At 41.6% G+C, this 18,363-nt stretch overlaps 2 protein-coding genes across 12 annotated transcripts in view; one reads left to right on the plus strand and one right to left on the minus strand.

Moving 5' to 3' along the window:
- The window catches only part of sh3tc2 (SH3 domain and tetratricopeptide repeats 2), a 28,983-nt gene extending 12,423 nt beyond the window's left edge, over positions 1-16,560 (minus strand). The window contains exons 1-6 of one of the 6 annotated variants that reach the window (XM_088081271.1): positions 16,256-16,560; positions 11,906-12,034; positions 4,204-4,302; positions 2,736-2,867; positions 1,956-2,083; positions 1,660-1,765 (exon numbers count right to left, since the gene is read on the minus strand). In XM_088081271.1, the coding sequence (XP_087937397.1) occupies positions 1,660-1,765; positions 1,956-2,083; positions 2,736-2,867; positions 4,204-4,213 (376 nt within the window). In that variant the 5' untranslated portion in view covers positions 4,214-4,302; positions 11,906-12,034; positions 16,256-16,560. Of the gene's footprint in view, positions 1-1,659; positions 1,766-1,955; positions 2,084-2,735; positions 2,868-4,203; positions 4,303-5,346; positions 6,438-10,343; positions 10,614-11,905; positions 12,035-16,255 lie in introns of those variants that run through there. The other 5 variants (XM_088081269.1, XM_088081273.1, XM_042493704.2 and 2 more) reach the window with 5 other exon arrangements.
- ablim3 (actin binding LIM protein family, member 3) overlaps positions 15,298-18,363 on the plus strand; it is a 62,861-nt gene continuing 59,795 nt past the window's right edge. For 5 of the 6 annotated variants that reach the window (XM_088081274.1, XM_088081276.1, XM_088081277.1 and 2 more), the window contains exon 1: positions 15,523-15,908. In XM_088081274.1, the coding sequence (XP_087937400.1) occupies positions 15,896-15,908 (13 nt within the window). In that variant the 5' untranslated portion in view covers positions 15,523-15,895. The other variant, XM_088081275.1, reaches the window with a different exon arrangement.

Raw genomic sequence — 18,363 nt, forward strand, 5'->3', positions numbered from 1 at the left:
AACTCAGATGCAAATATTACTCAAACTCTGTGTGCTATTATCACTGCTTATCTCACCAACATAACCCACTATACTGAGAGTAATATTAAACATAGCGCAATAAATGCATATATAGGGAAAAAAAAAACAAAGCAAAGAGACAAATCTTGGCCTCAGATTCTGTTTTTCTCTACAACCTAGTCTATAGACCTTCATCAGGTGTAGTCCACTTATCTGATGAAGGTGCAAGGACCTAAACATTGCATTTCTCAATTAAGGTTATTATAAGTGAAAGGACAGAGCAGGAAGAAAATATGTGTTTCCCAAGATAGAAATGGACTGACTTTCCCTACGCTCCCTCTGATTGGTTAGTACTTTTTTTCTTTCATTAATTGGATTGGTTAGGTTTAGACAAGAGGGACGGGATTGATTAGGGTATAAGAGTGAATGTCAGGGTAAGTCAATCAAAGGCAGAGTGAGGCATAGTAGGGCAGGTCATTCCCTCACTATCCTAGGAAATGCAATTTTATGAGCATTCTTGCCTCATTTGCCTCTGGAAATTTTCTCTTACACATCTGCCTACAAGAAATTAAGGTGTACATGAGCCTTCAGTGTTAAGATTCCTCTACAACAGCATTTCCCAAACCTCTCTTCTAGTACCACTTGTCCTGCATGTTTTAGATCTCTCCCTGCTGCAACACAGCTGATTCAAATGAACAACTCATTTTGAAGTCCTGAAGCTACTCGATAACACAATGATCATTCAATTGAGCTGTACTGCAGCAGGGAGAGGTCTAAAACACGCAGGACGAGTGATACTCGAGGAGCGGCTTGGGAAAACCTGCTCTACAACATCAAATAGGCTATTCTTGTCTTTGAAAAACTCACCCTTAGGAAGTGTTTTTTTTTTTTTTTTGAGTCAAACACTGAAAAGCTCAACCAGTATGCTTCTTTCGGATGGCATAGGTGTCGTATGTTCACATTTGAGTGGCAGTGGCAGCATGACCAAAAACCCCAACGACTGTCATAAGATTCTTAAATGTTTGCATAATTCTAATTGATGCCAAAAACACATTACCTTTTTCTGATCTACTTTAAACCAGTGTGATTAGTACAGACAAAAAACAAATTAAAAAAAAAAACAGACAAAAAACCCTAAATAACGAGAGAAATACTCCCCAAAAATTCCCAAATACATGACATTTTGACTAAAACTTTGTTATTTAAAACACTTAGCATTAACAGTCTCAGGCACCTAGGAGTAAATGCCTGTGTTATCTATACAAAAGTGTTTTTAAAATTAAGGTTTTAGCAAAAAAGCATGTGTTTTGGAAGTACTGAGCAAATGACTGGGTTAATAAGATTTGTATTATACTGCTGGCCTTGTGAGAGTTTGTAAAAAAGATGTTTTGTACAGTTTAGCTGTTGTTAAATATCATCCCCCATGACTTGTATTCATCAAGAATTTTCTCTATTTTTGGATTCTTCATTCATCATGTGAAAAAAAACAACAAAAAAAGAAATGGTTTCTTGATAAATACAGCTTAACACAGGTTGAATGATTAATATACAACTGATCATTTGGGGGGGGTGAAGTATTTCTTTAATTGTGTTGTGTAAGACAAAAAAAAAACATGTTTTCAGCACCTTTAAGACTATAAAATTGTCATAGTTGTTTACCTGATGCAAGGTAAGTTGAAAACTTCCAGATTTCCTCCACAGTCTTGAATGTGAGCACGAAGCTATCCTTCTCAGCGTGAACACACACCAGACGTGCAGACAGGTCCTACAAAAACAAAGTGTCATGTTTCAATAGCAGGACATCCAATTCCATTACAGTATGATGTATCATATTGCATTATATGGGCTCTTATCATATCATAATGCACCTTAGCCTTTGTTAAGATATGAGGAGGTTTGAGTTGTTCAGTAATGCCTATGTAATGTGTGCATTGTCAGGTCTGACCGTCACTCACTTTAAAGAGCTGGATGACGTCCTGGCTGTTGCTCTCCACCACTCGGAGTCTGGTGCGGAGCGCCTCCTGTAGGGCCCGGTCAGGGGCCATGCTGGAGTGCCTCCGCCCGGTGAACATCAGCACAATTTCTAAGCAAAAGACAAGAACGCTGTTGTTAATCACTCTTAGATTAGATTGTTTCTTCTAGTGGAATGATATGGAATTTCAACAAATCCACTGCAAATAGGCTTCGAAGAAAAATGAGCTCAGAGAACGAGAGAGAGGAGTCATCCATTGTCTGCCAAAATTAACCACTAAGGGAATAAACAAATAATGTATCTGTAATCTTTCTGCTAATCCACCACATTTGCGCAAATAAATTGATGCATTTTTCTGTCTGCAGACACTGAGTAAAACGGGAAAACATTTAGAGAGAGACAAAACTTTCAAGAGTTCATTAAAGATTTTCTACGAGGGCTCATATTTCAGTAAGATACTCTATGAGCACAACGTTAGTCCCTGGAGGAATAACAAAGCTATTAGGCCTCTTACTGGACTCTCTGTGTGGCCATTTAAATCCATTTGAGAGGAAGAACCTGGGGGATTTGATGGATGGAGCCAAAATGCTGAATGAGTAAAACATTAGTGGATAGGGAAATGTGCCTCATCAGTATGCATAAATGTAATGCATGGGAAATTCTTCTGCATTTTAAAAAAGGCTTGGCTAATGTAAAAGCTTTTTCTTTTTTTTCCCAACAGAAACATACAAGTCAGCTATGGTGAAAGCATCATAAAATGTACCTGAGGAGAATTTCTCTCCCAGTGACACAGTGCTTCCTCTGAGGAAAGCCTCCTTCTTCTTCCAGTAGCTGTCATGCTCCACTACTCCTTCACCAGACTCCACTACTGCACCATCTTCTTCCTCACCTGCACCTGGAGAGGAAACAAGCTCAGATTGTCATCTTTTCTGATTCAATGCCAAAAGAACAGCATACGTGACATTTCTTTATGCACCCTAGGTTAGAAAACCCTGCTGCTTAAGCCAGTGTATCCTAAACAGCATGCTGTATTTAGCGTTTCTTGTATGATAAAGACAGGTGTAGTGTGTAGAAACAATTTAATCTAAAGGGTCATCAGAGGGGCTGTTCAAAGTAAGCTGCAATCACAATGTAAGCCCCACACTGTGACAGAGATTTAACTGGAGGTGTTACCAGATGACACAAGGCAATCAATGCTTTGCCATTTAAGGAAACACACCTGGGGTCAGTATGTAGTCATATGGTACAGGCTGAACATATGCATTAAAGCTGTGCTTCCTTCCATTTGACCTAAAATATTGAAACACCTCATGCCAATGTCATCTCTGACATTCAGTCGTAAGGTACGGAGAACAAAACCCAATGCCTGGATATTGTTATACATGAAAACATGAAATTGTAACCTAAATTTTATGTCTGTCCAATGTAAGAGTCCAGTGTCTATCTGACGTCACCCATGACATCTTGTGCCAGCTGGGAAGGATAGAAGGGCAAGATGGTCCATGATAAGTTTTTAAAGTTTAAAGGTAGTGCAGAACATAAAAGTTTTTCACCTAGATTATTTAGTCAAAGTTGGTGCAAGTCCAATGCCCTCTAGAAGTTTGTGATGCATCACAACTAAAAACTGCTTGTCCATGTTTAGTTTGCACTCTGGGAAGAGTTAACAGCCTTGAGGGTTCATATGGTAAAAGACAGTCACTGTTTTCAGTTAGTGTCAGTATTTTTTAAGCCTTCCAGCTAAACTGTCAGTCTGGTTGGTTAATTTGGTTAGCATTCATACTATATAACTTGGAGTGGCAAAAAGAAGACATTTAAACCATTTATAAACTACTTTAAGCAAACATTGTCACTATTTATTGAAAACTTTTAGCCCTCTTTTTTTTCAAAACTATTTATCCATGAAATTTATAGCTAACTCTGGTAAGGAATCCTTGATTTACTTTAGTCGCTAAGTTATCTTTATCTCAACACATTAACAGGATATTTAGAGTTTTGAAACCTCTAAACATCAGACAGATAGATGCATGTAATAGCTGGCCATTGCAGTTTAGTGCTGACGGGCTTCCCCTGGTTTGTTCCATTGTGCAGAGAGGATGTCCCAAACACTTCCTCAGTTTGTGACCACACAGACAGCAGCATGGCTCAAATGAGCCACAACTAATAACAGGCTCTATAATTATATCTAAATCTAAAATAAGACTTCTAACGATGTTTAGTGCACAATAGTCTACCTTGAGTCATAATGTCATTTCCTGAGAAGTGCTCATTTGCTCCCCCGAGTGTATATGGTGGTTCCCTCCAGAGAGCATCCAGCTCAGCAGGAGAGATGTCTGTAAAAAGGGAAACAAGTTCATGAACCCGAACATGGAAAAAAAAAAAGTTCCTCTTTGCGATAAACACTTCGATTAGATGCATCATATCATTGCATCTTAAAGGAACAGTCGTTTTGATCAACACACATATTTGCTTTCTTGCCAAGAGTCAGACAGGGGGATTGATACCACTCTCATGTTTGTACGGTAAAAATGTAGCTGCAGCCAGCAGCCGGTTAGTTTAGCATAAAGAGTGAAAACAGGGGGAAACAGCTCTGTCCTAAAGTAAAAGGTAAGCCTATTAGCAGCATCTTTAAAGCTCACAAATAAACATGTTATACTATGAAGTGTAAAAACAAAGGTTCGCCATGGGGTCATGTGCCCGAGTTTTTCTTGGCTGAGCGCAGCTGTGAGGTAACCAGCGAAGACTGTACCTGGCCAAGAAATCGTCTGGCAAATAAGTCCCCCGAACACTGACAGTAATTTCTATAGTTCCCTTTTGTGCAAATTAGAAAAAACAAGACTTAAAGTGTCAATTAGTGGGCTTAAGATGTGCTTGTATTGCTCATTTGCGGCAGACAGGACAAGCCATTGGTTAGTGTGAGGAGTTTTCAGGGTCGGGGGGGGGGGTACGCTGAACATACACACAGGCCCGGCACAGACACACAGCTGCACTGACATCAGAAAAAAAACCTCCAGGCTCAAACAGCTGCCCTGTCCCTGACTCCTCCACTTCTAAGTCACATGTTTTCAGACGTACAGTCAGGCACATACTGTTAACCAGAGGGTAACACAAAAAAACGCCACTTTTCTTCAGTTTCCACATGCTTTGTCAGTGCAAAAACAGCAGAACAGTATTATCTTGATGCAAAGCGTTCACAACAAGACAATGGGGCGCACAACTTAGCAACACAATGCAACATGACATTAGGCCGAGGAGGACAACAGCCTATTCTTTTCCATCCTACAACACAGAGCACAGTTAGCACCAACAGGACTGCTTGAGTCAACACAAGCACAGTCATGCTGCTACAGTACAGAAACACACCATGCCCTTTTTACCTTCTTGGCTAAGTGTGTTACCCATGCTGTGTATACACCTATGCTCCTGTCTATCTGAGAGTAGCAGTCTGTCTCATGACGGTACAGTAGCAGCGCAGAGAGCGGGCTGGGACAGACCTGTGAAGGAGGAGAGGCAGACTTTGATGAACGGTCCACAGCAGCAGGAGTTGAGCAGCGGTCTGCAGCAACAAGACGCCATCTGGCCCAGGAGCCGGCAGCTCCCAGAGATCAATGCCATCCCATCAGTTCCCCCCAGCCTCTTTAACAACAACTCACTCTCTTCCTCCCTGCTGGACAAGCCCTGTTTCCCTTACTATTCCTGTATGGCCTTTTCCTGTCCCGTTCACTCTGTCTCTCCACCGGTTGGTGTTTACTGGATGTGTCTCCTCTGTCCCACTGCAACTCTTATCTCTTCTTCTCCTCTATCTGTCTGAGTCTGCTTCTCTTTGTAATCCCTCTGTCTCTTGCTGTCTCCATCTCCCTCCTCCCACCAGCCTCCCTCTCTCTCTCTCTCTCCTCAGTCGCTGCCCAGTCAGTCAGTGAATACACAAAGCACTCTCTGCGATTGGTATGAGTGTGTGTGGGGGGGGACAGGCCTCAGTTAGAGTTTCCCTGTGTTCCCTATGTGTGCCAGAGAAAATATGCACAGAATGTGTGTCACAAAGACAATGTGTGTGTGTTTTGTGTGTGTACTGCTGAGCTGCTGTAAGGCAATGCCACACAGGGACAGGCTGCAAGGTCACAGCGAGGGGGGCTGAGGTTAGCCTGGTGGCATAGATCGAGGATCACTTTATCACACAGTTCAACACAACTCTACTCTATGCCATCAGATGGGCAGCCGACAGATGATATGACATGAGCACAGCAGGATAGCATCATCCAACACTGTAATTTCACCATGAAGAAGAGGATGGAGATCCAAGATGCAGATTAGATAATGAGGGAGTCCATGACTGTTTAAGGCTTCATTATGGTCTAAATAATGTGCTGTAACGGGAAGGTCAGAATCATTGACCTCATGTGACTCTTTACTATCTGACAAGAAAATATCCAATGTCTCCCTTCAGAGTGAGAATTCTTCAGACTGATGACATTAAAAGCTGTGTAGTCTGTGGTGTCTTTAATCTGGGTGTGACATAATAGTATGTATATTTATGTTGTTTTTTTTACTTTATGTGGTGATATTAATGCTACCTGTAGCGTCTAACTGCAAAACAAGACTTCTCCTCTTCATTTGGAGAAGCTGTCAATAGAATGTGAAGAATGAACTGAAAGAAAAATCTGTGATAGATTTTTCTTTTTGTCTCTTTTATTTTCATGTGGGCTGGAGTTAAAAAGAAAAATAACACCAGAAGTCGACAAAGGTCAGTTGATGTTGAGCTGTAAACAAGCTACATACCTTGTTTGTTTTGTTTGTATAACCAAACAAATTGCTGTCTATGTGAGTGCATGTATATGGTTAAGTACACACATATATGTGCCCATGTATACATGCATATTAAGTCAATTTTATCTATAAAGCCCGTTATCACAGATCACAATTTGCCTGAGAGGGTTTTACAGCACATAACATCCCTCTGTCCTTGGACCCTCACAGTGGATAAGAACACTGCCCCCCCCAAAAAAAAACCGTAAAGGGGGGTTGTTTATTTGTGTTTATGTGTAAATAAACTGTACGTGTGTCTATATATGTTTAGATATGGGTATGCTTGTATTTGCATATTAACCTACTTTTTTGTCTTATGCTCTCTAAAGCAACTATAGCACAGTTACCACAATGGGAAGTATTTTTCTGTATTTCTATACATCTCATTCTGATATTATTATGATCCCTAGAATGTCGTCTCTGTGCTGTTGATTCACCTGTGTGTGTGCTCTATTGCAGGCAGGTGCTCGTTAGGACAACTGGGAACCCCTGAGCGTGCTCCTGTTATTTAAGCCCAAGTGCAGCTGTTAACTCACTGTCTGTCTGAAGCTCCACTCCGCTTTCGTTTTTCTTTTTTTTTTTGCTTTTATGCATCTGAACAAGATTCGCGCACATTTTATACTCATGCACCACTCACACTACTGACACCAGCAATGACTTCCACACTCCACACTGTAAATGCTTAGTTCATCTTTACTTTATTCTAATTTGCTCAGATACAGTTTAATTTGATTAAAGAGATATCTTTTGTTCAACTTTGCCATGGTGTCTTGTTTTTTGTTGTGGCTATTTGAGCCAGTCATAACATTATTGTTGTTTTTTACTTTATGTGGTGATATTGTGACGATTGTCCTATATGCATGGGTGTGTAAGTATCTTTTGACTTGAAAAGTCACTTGAAAAGTGCCATAAATACAACAGGATAGCTACAATATCAATTTAACAGTTTTGATGATACTGTAGTTACAAAACAAACTGTGTTCCTATATGATAGGACAGATAAAAAGTTTAAGTTATATACAATCCTGTTGAATAATTAATAATTAAAATATTACTGTAACACAGTTACTTTAATGTGAAAATAGGCTAAAACAGCATTAACCTAGTCTATTATTTACAGACTTTATTTATGTTCTAAGACTGAACATTGGCCCTAAAACAATCAATTAAGGCAGGGGGAGGGCAAACTGAGGCTCCAGAGCCAAATGTAGCTTTTAACTCCCTTTCCAGTCTACTGTGGCTTTGAGGGGAAAAAAATACATGGAAATGAATAATTTCCATAAGCAGCCTGTCCCTGTGTGGATTTCTTTTTTTTTTTTTTACATAACATCATAATTTTCATTACTGTTGTAGGCCTAGAGAAACATTCTCCGGTTGTAAAAATGTGCAGCCATTACACACATAATGCTTGCATTTGTCAAAAACTGCATTATTCTTGCTATAGAGAACACATCTCCCACTGCCCTGCAAGCTTTATTAATTTACATGTAAAGGGATAAGGAATTTACATAAATAAGCCACTCTAGAAAGGAGGTGATGTCAGACTAAAGTTGTACGCTCAGCTAAATGTAAACTTAAAGGGTTTAGATTAAGCTGTTTTTATGTGAAGGCTGCTGGCTCATGTAGCATCGCAGTGCTGTAAAGTTGGGGTGCCTGTGAAAAAACAATGAAGGAAAGAAGGGTTGAAACTGAAGAAGCAAAGGATAAGATGTCCTGAACTGCAGCTTTTATGCCATCATTTCCCACAATGCAACTTGATATTTTTCTGTCTAATAAATCCCTATAACTCTGTACCTTGCTACAAGTTAAACCTCCCTAAAAATTGATGGGGGGTCTATGAAAACTACACAGCAGGAAGCTCCCATTAAAGGATTTTATTCTGCAAAACAAATTTTGAGCTTAAACATACATCAGATGGCAATTTACCAGTAAATCTGAAAGTATGAGGAAGAGCATACTGGCTTGAAACATTGCTTGTTTTGTAGAATAAAATCCTTAAATTGGGAGCTTCCTGGTATGTGGATCTCTATCTCTTCACACCTGTTCATCTCGGATCCAGCACCCACTAAGGGATGTGTGTGTCTTGTTTTGAATATCTTTTGAGGTCTACGAAAACTACACACAACAAGAGGACAAACCCACTGATTTGATGGAAAAAAATTTTTTAACAGAGGGTGAGATGCTCTATGCATGATGCATTATGTGACCTCTGTCAGCTGCCATGACATGTTATCTGTGATCGTGGGAAACAAACGCGTAAAGTCTCTCCCTCCTTTGTGCCCTGATCGTTCTGCTGCTTAAACATGCTGGAGACAGAGAGGCTGATATCCTTGTCGGAGACCGGTCTCTTCATCTTGTTTATGTGGCGGCTGACTGGTCATGATTGAATCTGTGCGTGTGTATCTGGTGGGGCAGAAAGCTGTAAACAGGCTGAAGGCGTGTCAGGACATAGCCTGACACTCTTTAGACTCCCCTACTTGTTCTCATAGTGCAACAGATTCTCTCTAATCTAATAAACACAGACTGCTCAAGGCCGATAAGTGCGGTCACATGCTGGGCCCTTTGTTTGCACCAAATGCTGCACAAGGGGCATCGGTTGTCTCCAGTGACATCCACTTTTAAACACACAGAGATGGTCCGTTAAAACAATGTAATGCTGGTGATGCTGTATACAGTAAGTCTCAATGCCATCTTTACTGAACACCTGTTGATCTAGGTTGTTTCCTGTCATCTGGAAAGTCAAAAGCCTTCATCCTCTGAATGACTGCAATCTGTGGACAGTAAAGTCTCGTGCAAACAGTATGATTAAAGACTTGTTAACCCACAAACTGCCAGTAATGACTGGGATTGACGAGTCCTGTGACCACATACCATAAACAACCTTACAGTCTGAAACCACAGCAAAAGCCTGGACTGCAATTGTGACACTCTGCAGTCCATGACAATAGCATTCAACCTAATAAGAAACACATGGTGTCAGCAGTGTCTGTCTGGCTGCATTCAAACGCATGGCCGAGGTTGTTTGAGGTGTATGGGTCTGTTTATGTGTACGATTGGGGGGTTTGTAGATTTGGAAAATGTGGTACAGGAGTTAGCAGAGAGTAATATGAGACAGGGGTTATGGACTCTAAGTTTAGACTAACCCCCTGTTAGCTCACTGGCAGGCATGCCTGTGTGTCTAGGACAGAGCTCCCCGCAGGGAGATTCCCACACTGTTGCATAGCGGCATTCGTACAAACACTGAAACAAACACTATAGAAGCACACATACCGTGAAATATAATGCAGACATAATAATGGTCATGTATAAGTATACTTTTCTGCTCATTAGGAGACTTTAGAAGCATTTATATTCACAATCAAGCCACTAGTGAACAGAATAAGGACCTGTAATCACTGCAAGAGAGCTTTTATGTCCATCCTATACCCTAACTGACAGCAGCTTTATGGTTATGTGACCAAGTACAAAGTGCAGCTGTGTTAAACCCACTAAACAGAAGAAAGTGTATGATACAGTGAGACTTAGAGGGCAGTCAGACATATCAAATGTAGGGAAAAGAAACAACTCTTACCTCTGTGTTGCTGCCAACTCTCCCCTCTCAATTCATTCCTCATGTGCGTGGCAGAGTTTGTATCTATGTATCTTTCTGTGTGTGTGGTTTCACCATTTAACTGGTGAAGTGCATCTCATGACAGCTTCTGAAACTGCTGTCATCCTCTGCCGTCTGCCCAAAAGCACAGGAGAGGAGAAACAGAAAAGGAAAGTAATAGCTAGCTGTGTGTAAGTCAGAGTGAGTGTGTGCCTCTGAGCGCTACAGAGGCTATCCCAGACGGCATGTCACTGACTGAGGAAGTTTTGCTCTTAACTCCTCCCATGATTTCTTTGGGGCAAGGGCAAAGCCTCCCCTCTCTCTCGCTCTCTCTCTCTCTCTCTCTCTCTCTCTCTCTCTCTTTCTCTCACTCACTCCCATTCCCATACACACACACACACACATTCTTCTCTCAGTCAAAATTTGGAAGGCCTAAAAGGAGACTTAAGCAGAAAAAAGAGGTCAGGTTATAATTGCATTTTAATCTGGAAAAACTATTAAACTCTTATGTGACACTACATTCCATTTAAAGGTCTATTTCCTCATTCTACAACACCAGTCCCACCAGTTTGGTTTGACGCACCCGCAGTCAGAAGATGAGAGCTGATTAAGGCATGAACAATCAGCAATTGTTGTGTCCATACCTGAGAAATCCTCATTCCTAAAGGTGCACAGCCTTTCACAGACCTGCCCAGCATTCCACCAATTGTACTGTGAAATGTGAAGTATTTACCCTCATGTGCAATAACAGTGACCTCTCCCTATCATTAACACCTTCTCACTTTCTGGGTCACGTCCATCTCTATCTGTGTTTGGGGAAATAATAATCCCCCGGCCAGCGTTGCTTTAGTTTCTTGTGGGTTTTTTTCGCCTGCTTAGTTAAATATAAACTCTGGAACTGATTGTGTATCCCCAGCCCCCAGTGCTCCATAACAAAGTCACCCTGAACACTGAATATCAGCCCTGCACTGCACATGTGATCATGCAATTGGCTATGCAAGGCTGCAGGACACAGACCATTTATTCTGCTCTGTTTGCAAAAAAAATGTGCGTGTGGGCGTGTGTGTGTGTGTGAGGCAGAAAAAAGGAGGGAATGTAGGTGCAATGAATAGAAACAAATTAGTAATAGACAGGAATGGGTGGAGATATCAGCGTAGCATTACAGAGTGGATGGTGGATTGTGTGTGTGTGTGTGTGTGCGTGTGTGTGTGTGTGTGTGTGTGTGTCATTTCCCCTGACCATGTTGTTGGACAAAGGGCAAGGATTGTGAGGGTTAGTGAAGAATGCAGCATACTGCTGATCAGCGCTACCAGTAGACAAATGGCCTGAGTGTGACAAACAAAAGACACACTACCTCCAATAGATAAACACTGAGCGGATAGTTAGGCCATTCAATGTGGCAACAAAAACATGATCGCCATCATATGTTAAGCATCTCAAAAAAAGGCTTAATTTGTGCAATTGGCATGCTTAAGGAATCAGTTTCCATCAGTCAACAGCATGCCGGTTCATTCTGGTAATAACACATATCAGGGGATGTTTACCTTTACTGTCGATTAGGGGGCATTGGCGCCTTTGTAGACAGTGACAACACCGTGTTGACCTGACAGCCTCCTGCCCCGCAGCCTTCAGTGCACAGGAAGGCCAACTTCCTGTTTTTCTGCCCCATCACACTAGAGGACAAAAGCACAACGCAGGATTGACACAGGAGCACAATCAGCACCCGGCACACGTCAGGCCCACAGGGCACTCACCTGCACAGTGTCACACCCACACACACGCACACACCTTGATGAAGATTGCTCATTTGAGTAAATCATTATCCTTACTGATCATAATCAGCAGTTACCAGGGCCAGGCCAGTAAACACACTGTAGTACATACAGTATTAATGTGTAAAATCAATGGAATCCAGGACATTCATTAGGACACTGCGGTTACACGACTTCAGCAGGGTACCCCCATGATGGAGGAATTTCTGAGTTGTTTTTTTTTTTTAACATTTGTAATCCATTTTTTCTCTCTGTAAAATCCACACTGTAGTTTTAACAAAGATTTATGTTGAAACTGAGAGCCAAACTGAGTGAGGGAATAAAGCAGATTAAAGGACAAAAAGAGAACATCTTGTACAACTATTGAGCTCCAGAACCAAAGAGGTAAGACTGCAGAGAGAGAGAGAGAGAGAAGGGGGGGCCTCTCACATCCCGCCATTGTCCAGCTTCCTACAGGAATCAGAACCAGGGCTTCCTCAGGACGAGGCGGTCGGTTAATAAAAACAGGACTGCACAGCTTCATAAAAACACTGCACACATACACACATAGTGCCAGGGGTATTCCAGACCAAAATATTATCAAGAGCGTTCAGACAAACCTGACCCTCCATAACAGTGATGTGCAACTGCAGCCAGTGTCAATAATAATTTGTGATGAATGACTTGCTGGGTTAAATTAAAGGTTAAATGAATAAAAAATAATTGGAAGTTCTGACATGCAGATTAGATTCGGACTGGGCGATACTAAGAAATTTAAAAGCAGGGTGAGGGTTTCTGGCATTACTTTACCTACTACCAGGGTGCATGGGGAAGGGATATAAATCAGAACAGGTCGAAGCTCCAGCACCAGCTTTATTGGAAGATCTGCGTGTTATGGCTTGTGGGGTCATCAGGGTCATCAGGCCACGAGCCCAAAAGCCCACAAACCCACAAGGCCACAAGGCCACAAGCTGAAACGTGTTAGTCGTGCAACAAAGCTGTTAAAAATAACAAATGTGTTTCTGGAATTTCAACCTCTTCCCATATGGTAAAAATCCAATATTTAGATTTTTTTTCACCAGATATCTCAATATTGATATAGTGATGATATAGGGTTGAAGTTTTTGATAAACAGTTATCAGTAATGTGAATATAACAACTAATGTGAGTGCAAGAACAGCTTGGTAAATTCATAAAGTTTGATCAATTCACTGTAATGAAGCCATTAAAACCAAGAAAAAGACAACACTTAAAGATACTGATACATCTCTGGAGCATTAAAACATGCAGATTTACATATTAATTTATATATTTCTTTAATTAATTAATTTTACTTATTTATTTAACCAGTTTGTATGAACACACACACACACACACACACAATAAATAAATATATAAATTAATAATAATAATAATAATAATATAATATAATAATAATAATATTATTAGTAGTAGTAGTAGTAGTATTATATGAACAGTATATACAATGATGTGTAAAAGAACACATTTCAACAAGTACGTTTTGGCTTGAGGCCTTCATCAAGGTCATAAGCTGAAATGCCTTTGCATATATACAATACCCAGAATCTAAGGCCATATCTAGTCACATATCCAAATGTCAATATAATATCAATATGTTGCCCCGCTCTTTGCCTACTGTTTTTCTTCTCTAGTCCTAAAGTCCTTTGATAGATTAACTGTGTGTTGCATCTGACCAACTTCAATTCTTTTTAAATGTAATTTGACTAGTGTCTGAGCCTGTTTGGTAAACAGCGTATGGGTGTATAAGCATTTGATGAAGATCCTTCCACACTGATTTCACTGAACCTACTGTATGCACTATATGCAAAAACACCAAAGTGACTCAGACACACTCAACAGTTCTGCTATTAATCATGCAAAGTCAAAGGGCTGGGACCAAAGTGAATGTACGCTTGAGCTACCTTTACAGGCCAGTTAAAATAATTTCTGAGATTCTACAACCAAACACGGCATAGTAAATCCGTCCACAACTTCACAATTAACCTCCTCTCCTCAACAGCAGCTCCACCGTAAATAATCCAATTAGCTAATTTGTTTACGTCGACTTTCCAGAAGAGGGCGGTGTCATAACAGTTTTAGCAACAAGCCCAGCCACGCAGTGCAAAAAGAAAAAATAACACCAACAAGTCTCTGATTTATAAAGGCCCTCCAGAGTTTTCAAATCAATTTGTTTCAAGTGTTCTTTGTAGTTCTCTTCAAAGGTTACTAATGTGGTCCGTATTGTTCTGTCCCATTTTAAATGACACTGACTCGACTAATTATGAAATCAATTTAAAATGCTTCAGATAATATGAATGTCTATCTCACCTCGTGTGAAAAACGAATTAAGACTGAGACTAATGACTTTTGAACACTTCACACTTCTGGCAGTGTGATGTAGGCTATAGCGTCCCCAAAGCGTCCACAGCAGCCCAGAGTGACGTCGCTTCACCCAGGATAAAAAGACAGAGCCGTCAAGTCATTCACAGAGAGGCGCAGCGATACCGGAAATAAGGCAGTTTTACTTTCACAATAAAGTTATACACATTTCTTTGCAGCTGCTTCGCCCACAGATCCGAATAACACTAATTAGGTTGTTTAGGATTATTTCATTACAAGGGCATTACTATATGAAGACAGCTACTGTGAGGTATGACAAAGATTAAAGTAGTCTATAAAGCGAAAGGGGTGTATGTAGTGTAGTCTATATTATTTTAGTTTTATCTAATTTGTATTTTTTAAATCACATTTTAACCCTTAATTGTCCCCTCCCCTTTTTTCCTCTATCTTGCCTCTGACATATAAACTGCTGTAACGTGTAAAATTTTCAAGTGTGGAATGAATAAAGTTATATTTAAATAAAGGTTTATCTTATTTGGATTTTTTTGTTTGTTGTTGTTGTTGTGTGCAAAGCAATATGAAACTATCCAAATATATGTCGTGAAGGAAAAGGCCATTGAACCCCTAAAATCTATCTAAAAAGTTATTTTTATATATAAAAAAAGGCCTTTAAAAATAATGTAGTAGGTTCACATGTTTCAATTGTTTTAGCACTTTTAGTTTGAATAACAGTAGTGTCGATACTAAAACACTTTGATTTATATCATTGTGTTTGGAAGGTTAAGAACAAACTGAGGGTATTCTGATTAGATCTGTATCTAGTAAACTGAACGCCTAGATACAGTTGGGGTCACTGTAATGAAAATCCCTTTATGACTTTATTTTGAAAGTGAGGACCGGAACAGGTGTGCTGTGGCGGTGTGGAGAGCGCGTGAGAGGCGCGCGGTGACAGCAGCAGTGCACCGCCAGGGAGAGCGCGGCGGAGCCGGAATCAGCCAGGAGCGAAAATGTGAAGGTGGAAACCGACTGAGCAGCATTGTGTGGTAACTGGCGCCTGTTTCTCTGACAGAGAGAGAGAGAGAGAGAAAACACACACACACACACACACATACACACACACACACAGAACCGACATTCCCACACAGTAACAACGGGAGCTTTTATTTTGGATTTTACAATCACTGGAAATATCCTCGCTTAAATTTTCTTTTCTTACACATTTTTTAGACGCATCTTTCCGGCTCTGTCCACCTTCTCAGAAATTGGACTGGAAGCAGGAGAGAGTGAGGAGCATCATTTATGTTTACTGGATATTTTTAATGACACAATTTGGAAGGAGTGAACTGCTCCGTGAAGATTTCCTCGTGCTTTATGGGATTATTCTCGACGGAGACGCTTTGTTTGAGATAAACATTGGGCATCATGAGTTCCAGTGGTAAGTCCATCCCCTGCGCGCTTTATCTCCACTTACAGCGCAAAGACAATACCTACATGTGAGAGCAGCGGTGAACAATAGTAGCCTATATGTGTTGAAAAGTGCCAACGTAAATATGACTCAAATCAAGGTTTAACCCATGTAATTTCACAGTAATGCCACCTCAATATTCTACAATATTAAATGCCATAGCTACATTTTATGTTTAAATTTTCATGCAGCTTAGCATCCAGAAAAAGTCCTGTAGAACTGTTGTATAGAAATGTACTGACACATGCCTCTGCTTATTGTGTGTACTAAGAATAGCCATTGTGCAGGTTTAAAGAGGATAGGAGAGCTAAGTATACCTGGAGGTCAAAGTAGCATTTGCCCAGAGTTCATCCATAGAGAGGCATTTTTGGGATTCTTCATCCCTGTAACAGCTGTTGCTCGGACCCTCCCAGTGTCTGCCTCCCTCCTCTGTCACTCCTTTTTCATCCTCCTCTCTCCTTCCTCGTCCTCCTCACCACCTCCAGCAGCACATTTGACCTCTCCGGGGAGACCACCCAGGCTGTCAGCTGTTGCCTTTTCACAGAGGTACACCTGTCTTCTAAAAAAAATTCATCGCAGGAGCAGGAAACCCCTTGAGCTGGAGGTCTCATGGAGTTTTAGTTCACAGCGATGCAGCACATGACAAATAAGTCTGACAGCCTGAGGGCTCCTGTCATAGTTACCCTAGACCGGCCCGGGGCCTGTCATGATGCTAAGCTGACCTTGTATCAGCTGACTGTGACCCTGATCCTCTGTCAGCTGAATCAGGGCTTTCCCTGTAGGGCTTGCAGGTCAGCTGTGTGAGCATGTGCCTGTCTGTTTGCCTCCACTTTGTTGTTTACAAGTTATCACTGGTTGATTCACAAGCTTGGATCTCCAAGGGAAGACTTTTAGCTGTCAGTAAGGCCAGCTGATGTGCTCCAGGTGCTCTGTGAACTCGTGGTGTCATATGCTTCCAGTCCTCCCTCCCCTGTCTACAGGAGGCACCGGGTCTTACTGCATCATTCATAATCTAGCCTGTCATTGTGTGCCACTACATTATTCATCCAGTGCTCTTAACCCTCTGGTACCGAGCCTTGCCTGACTGCCAGCGCCCGGTGCTGTGCGTGCCGGGAGTGGTGTCGCAGCTCCTCGCTTCCCTGAGAAAATGTTTTGAATTCTTTTGTTAAGCTTCAAAATGCTTTTCTCAGCTGACACAGAGGGGGGAGGAGCGCATGCAGCCCGCGTGTGGAGAGCTGTCACAGGCTGAGGTGATTTAAAAGCATGTGCTTCAAGAGGAAATGCAAGCAAACACACACATCAACAACATGTCAACCTGTGGTTTGCATGTAAGTGTGTATGTGAGTGTATGTGTGTGTGTGTGTGTCAGCATTCTCACAGCAGGCAGATGATGGTGTGACATGTGTCTGTACTCTGGCTTTAGGCATAAACTCAGCAGGCATCTGAACTGAGGAAAGACCATCTCTCTCCTCTCCTCTCCTCTCCTCTCCTCCTCATTCCTCCTCACTCCTCCTCACTGTCACCCCTCTGGTCAGTCAAACATATGCTCCCCTCGCAGCACTCTCAAGATCTGGACATGAATGGGCCTGTTAGGCTGTGCTGTGTGCCGTGTTTTCCGCTGCATTGGGTGTGATAGCCCAGAGGCCATCGACACACACGGAGTAATTACACACAGCTCCGACTGTCTGTCTTCATCTTCTGGGCCTTCTATCTCTCATGGTCACTGGGTTTTGTGAGTGTGTGTGTGTGTCTGGTCAGACTCCTATTTTCTGCCTGGCTGGCGGTCGAAGCAGCACTGTGTGAGCAGCAGGTTAGTCTCTGGTGGAAAGGACCTTGGTATAACATACTTAAAATATACTTCTATATGCACACCCAGAAATAATCCTGCAGAGATGCAAGTTTCGCAAAAGCCCAACTGACAAATCAGGCCGTTTCTGAGTGTACATACGGTATGTGTGTTTCAGGGGAGCAATAAAACACATGTTGATCAATATCCTGATCATTGAGCTCAGGGACCTGAAGGGATCTGCAGAGCTATACATCACAGACAGCACTGACACCTCTCCGCCTCCCTCTCTCTCGCTCTATATAGCAGAGAGTTCTCAGATGAAATACATCCGAAAGGCATTCCCATTTGGGCGCCTTAACTTCAAACAGCGTGTCTGCGTCTCATGCAACCTAATGATTAAGACATATGGTTTGAATGCATGATAAGTATGGAAACCAACGCCAGCTATAGTTGCAGTCTCCGTGGAAGTATTGCCCATTTTTCTCAGCTACGCAGCCTCATGTGTAGTCTTTCAAGACACGCTTGCAGTCAGTCACTCCACCACCTTGATCCAGACTTCTCAACAATGGTTGAATGAATGAGTTTATATATTATGGCTACCAGACAATGAATCCTCTAATGACTTTGGTGATCCCC

Source organism: Plectropomus leopardus, chromosome 8, assembly GCF_026936395.1.
Source record: "Plectropomus leopardus strain MGB_pleo_1.0 chromosome 8, ASM2693639v1, whole genome shotgun sequence".
NCBI classification, from domain to species: Eukaryota; Metazoa; Chordata; class Actinopteri; order Perciformes; family Serranidae; genus Plectropomus; species Plectropomus leopardus.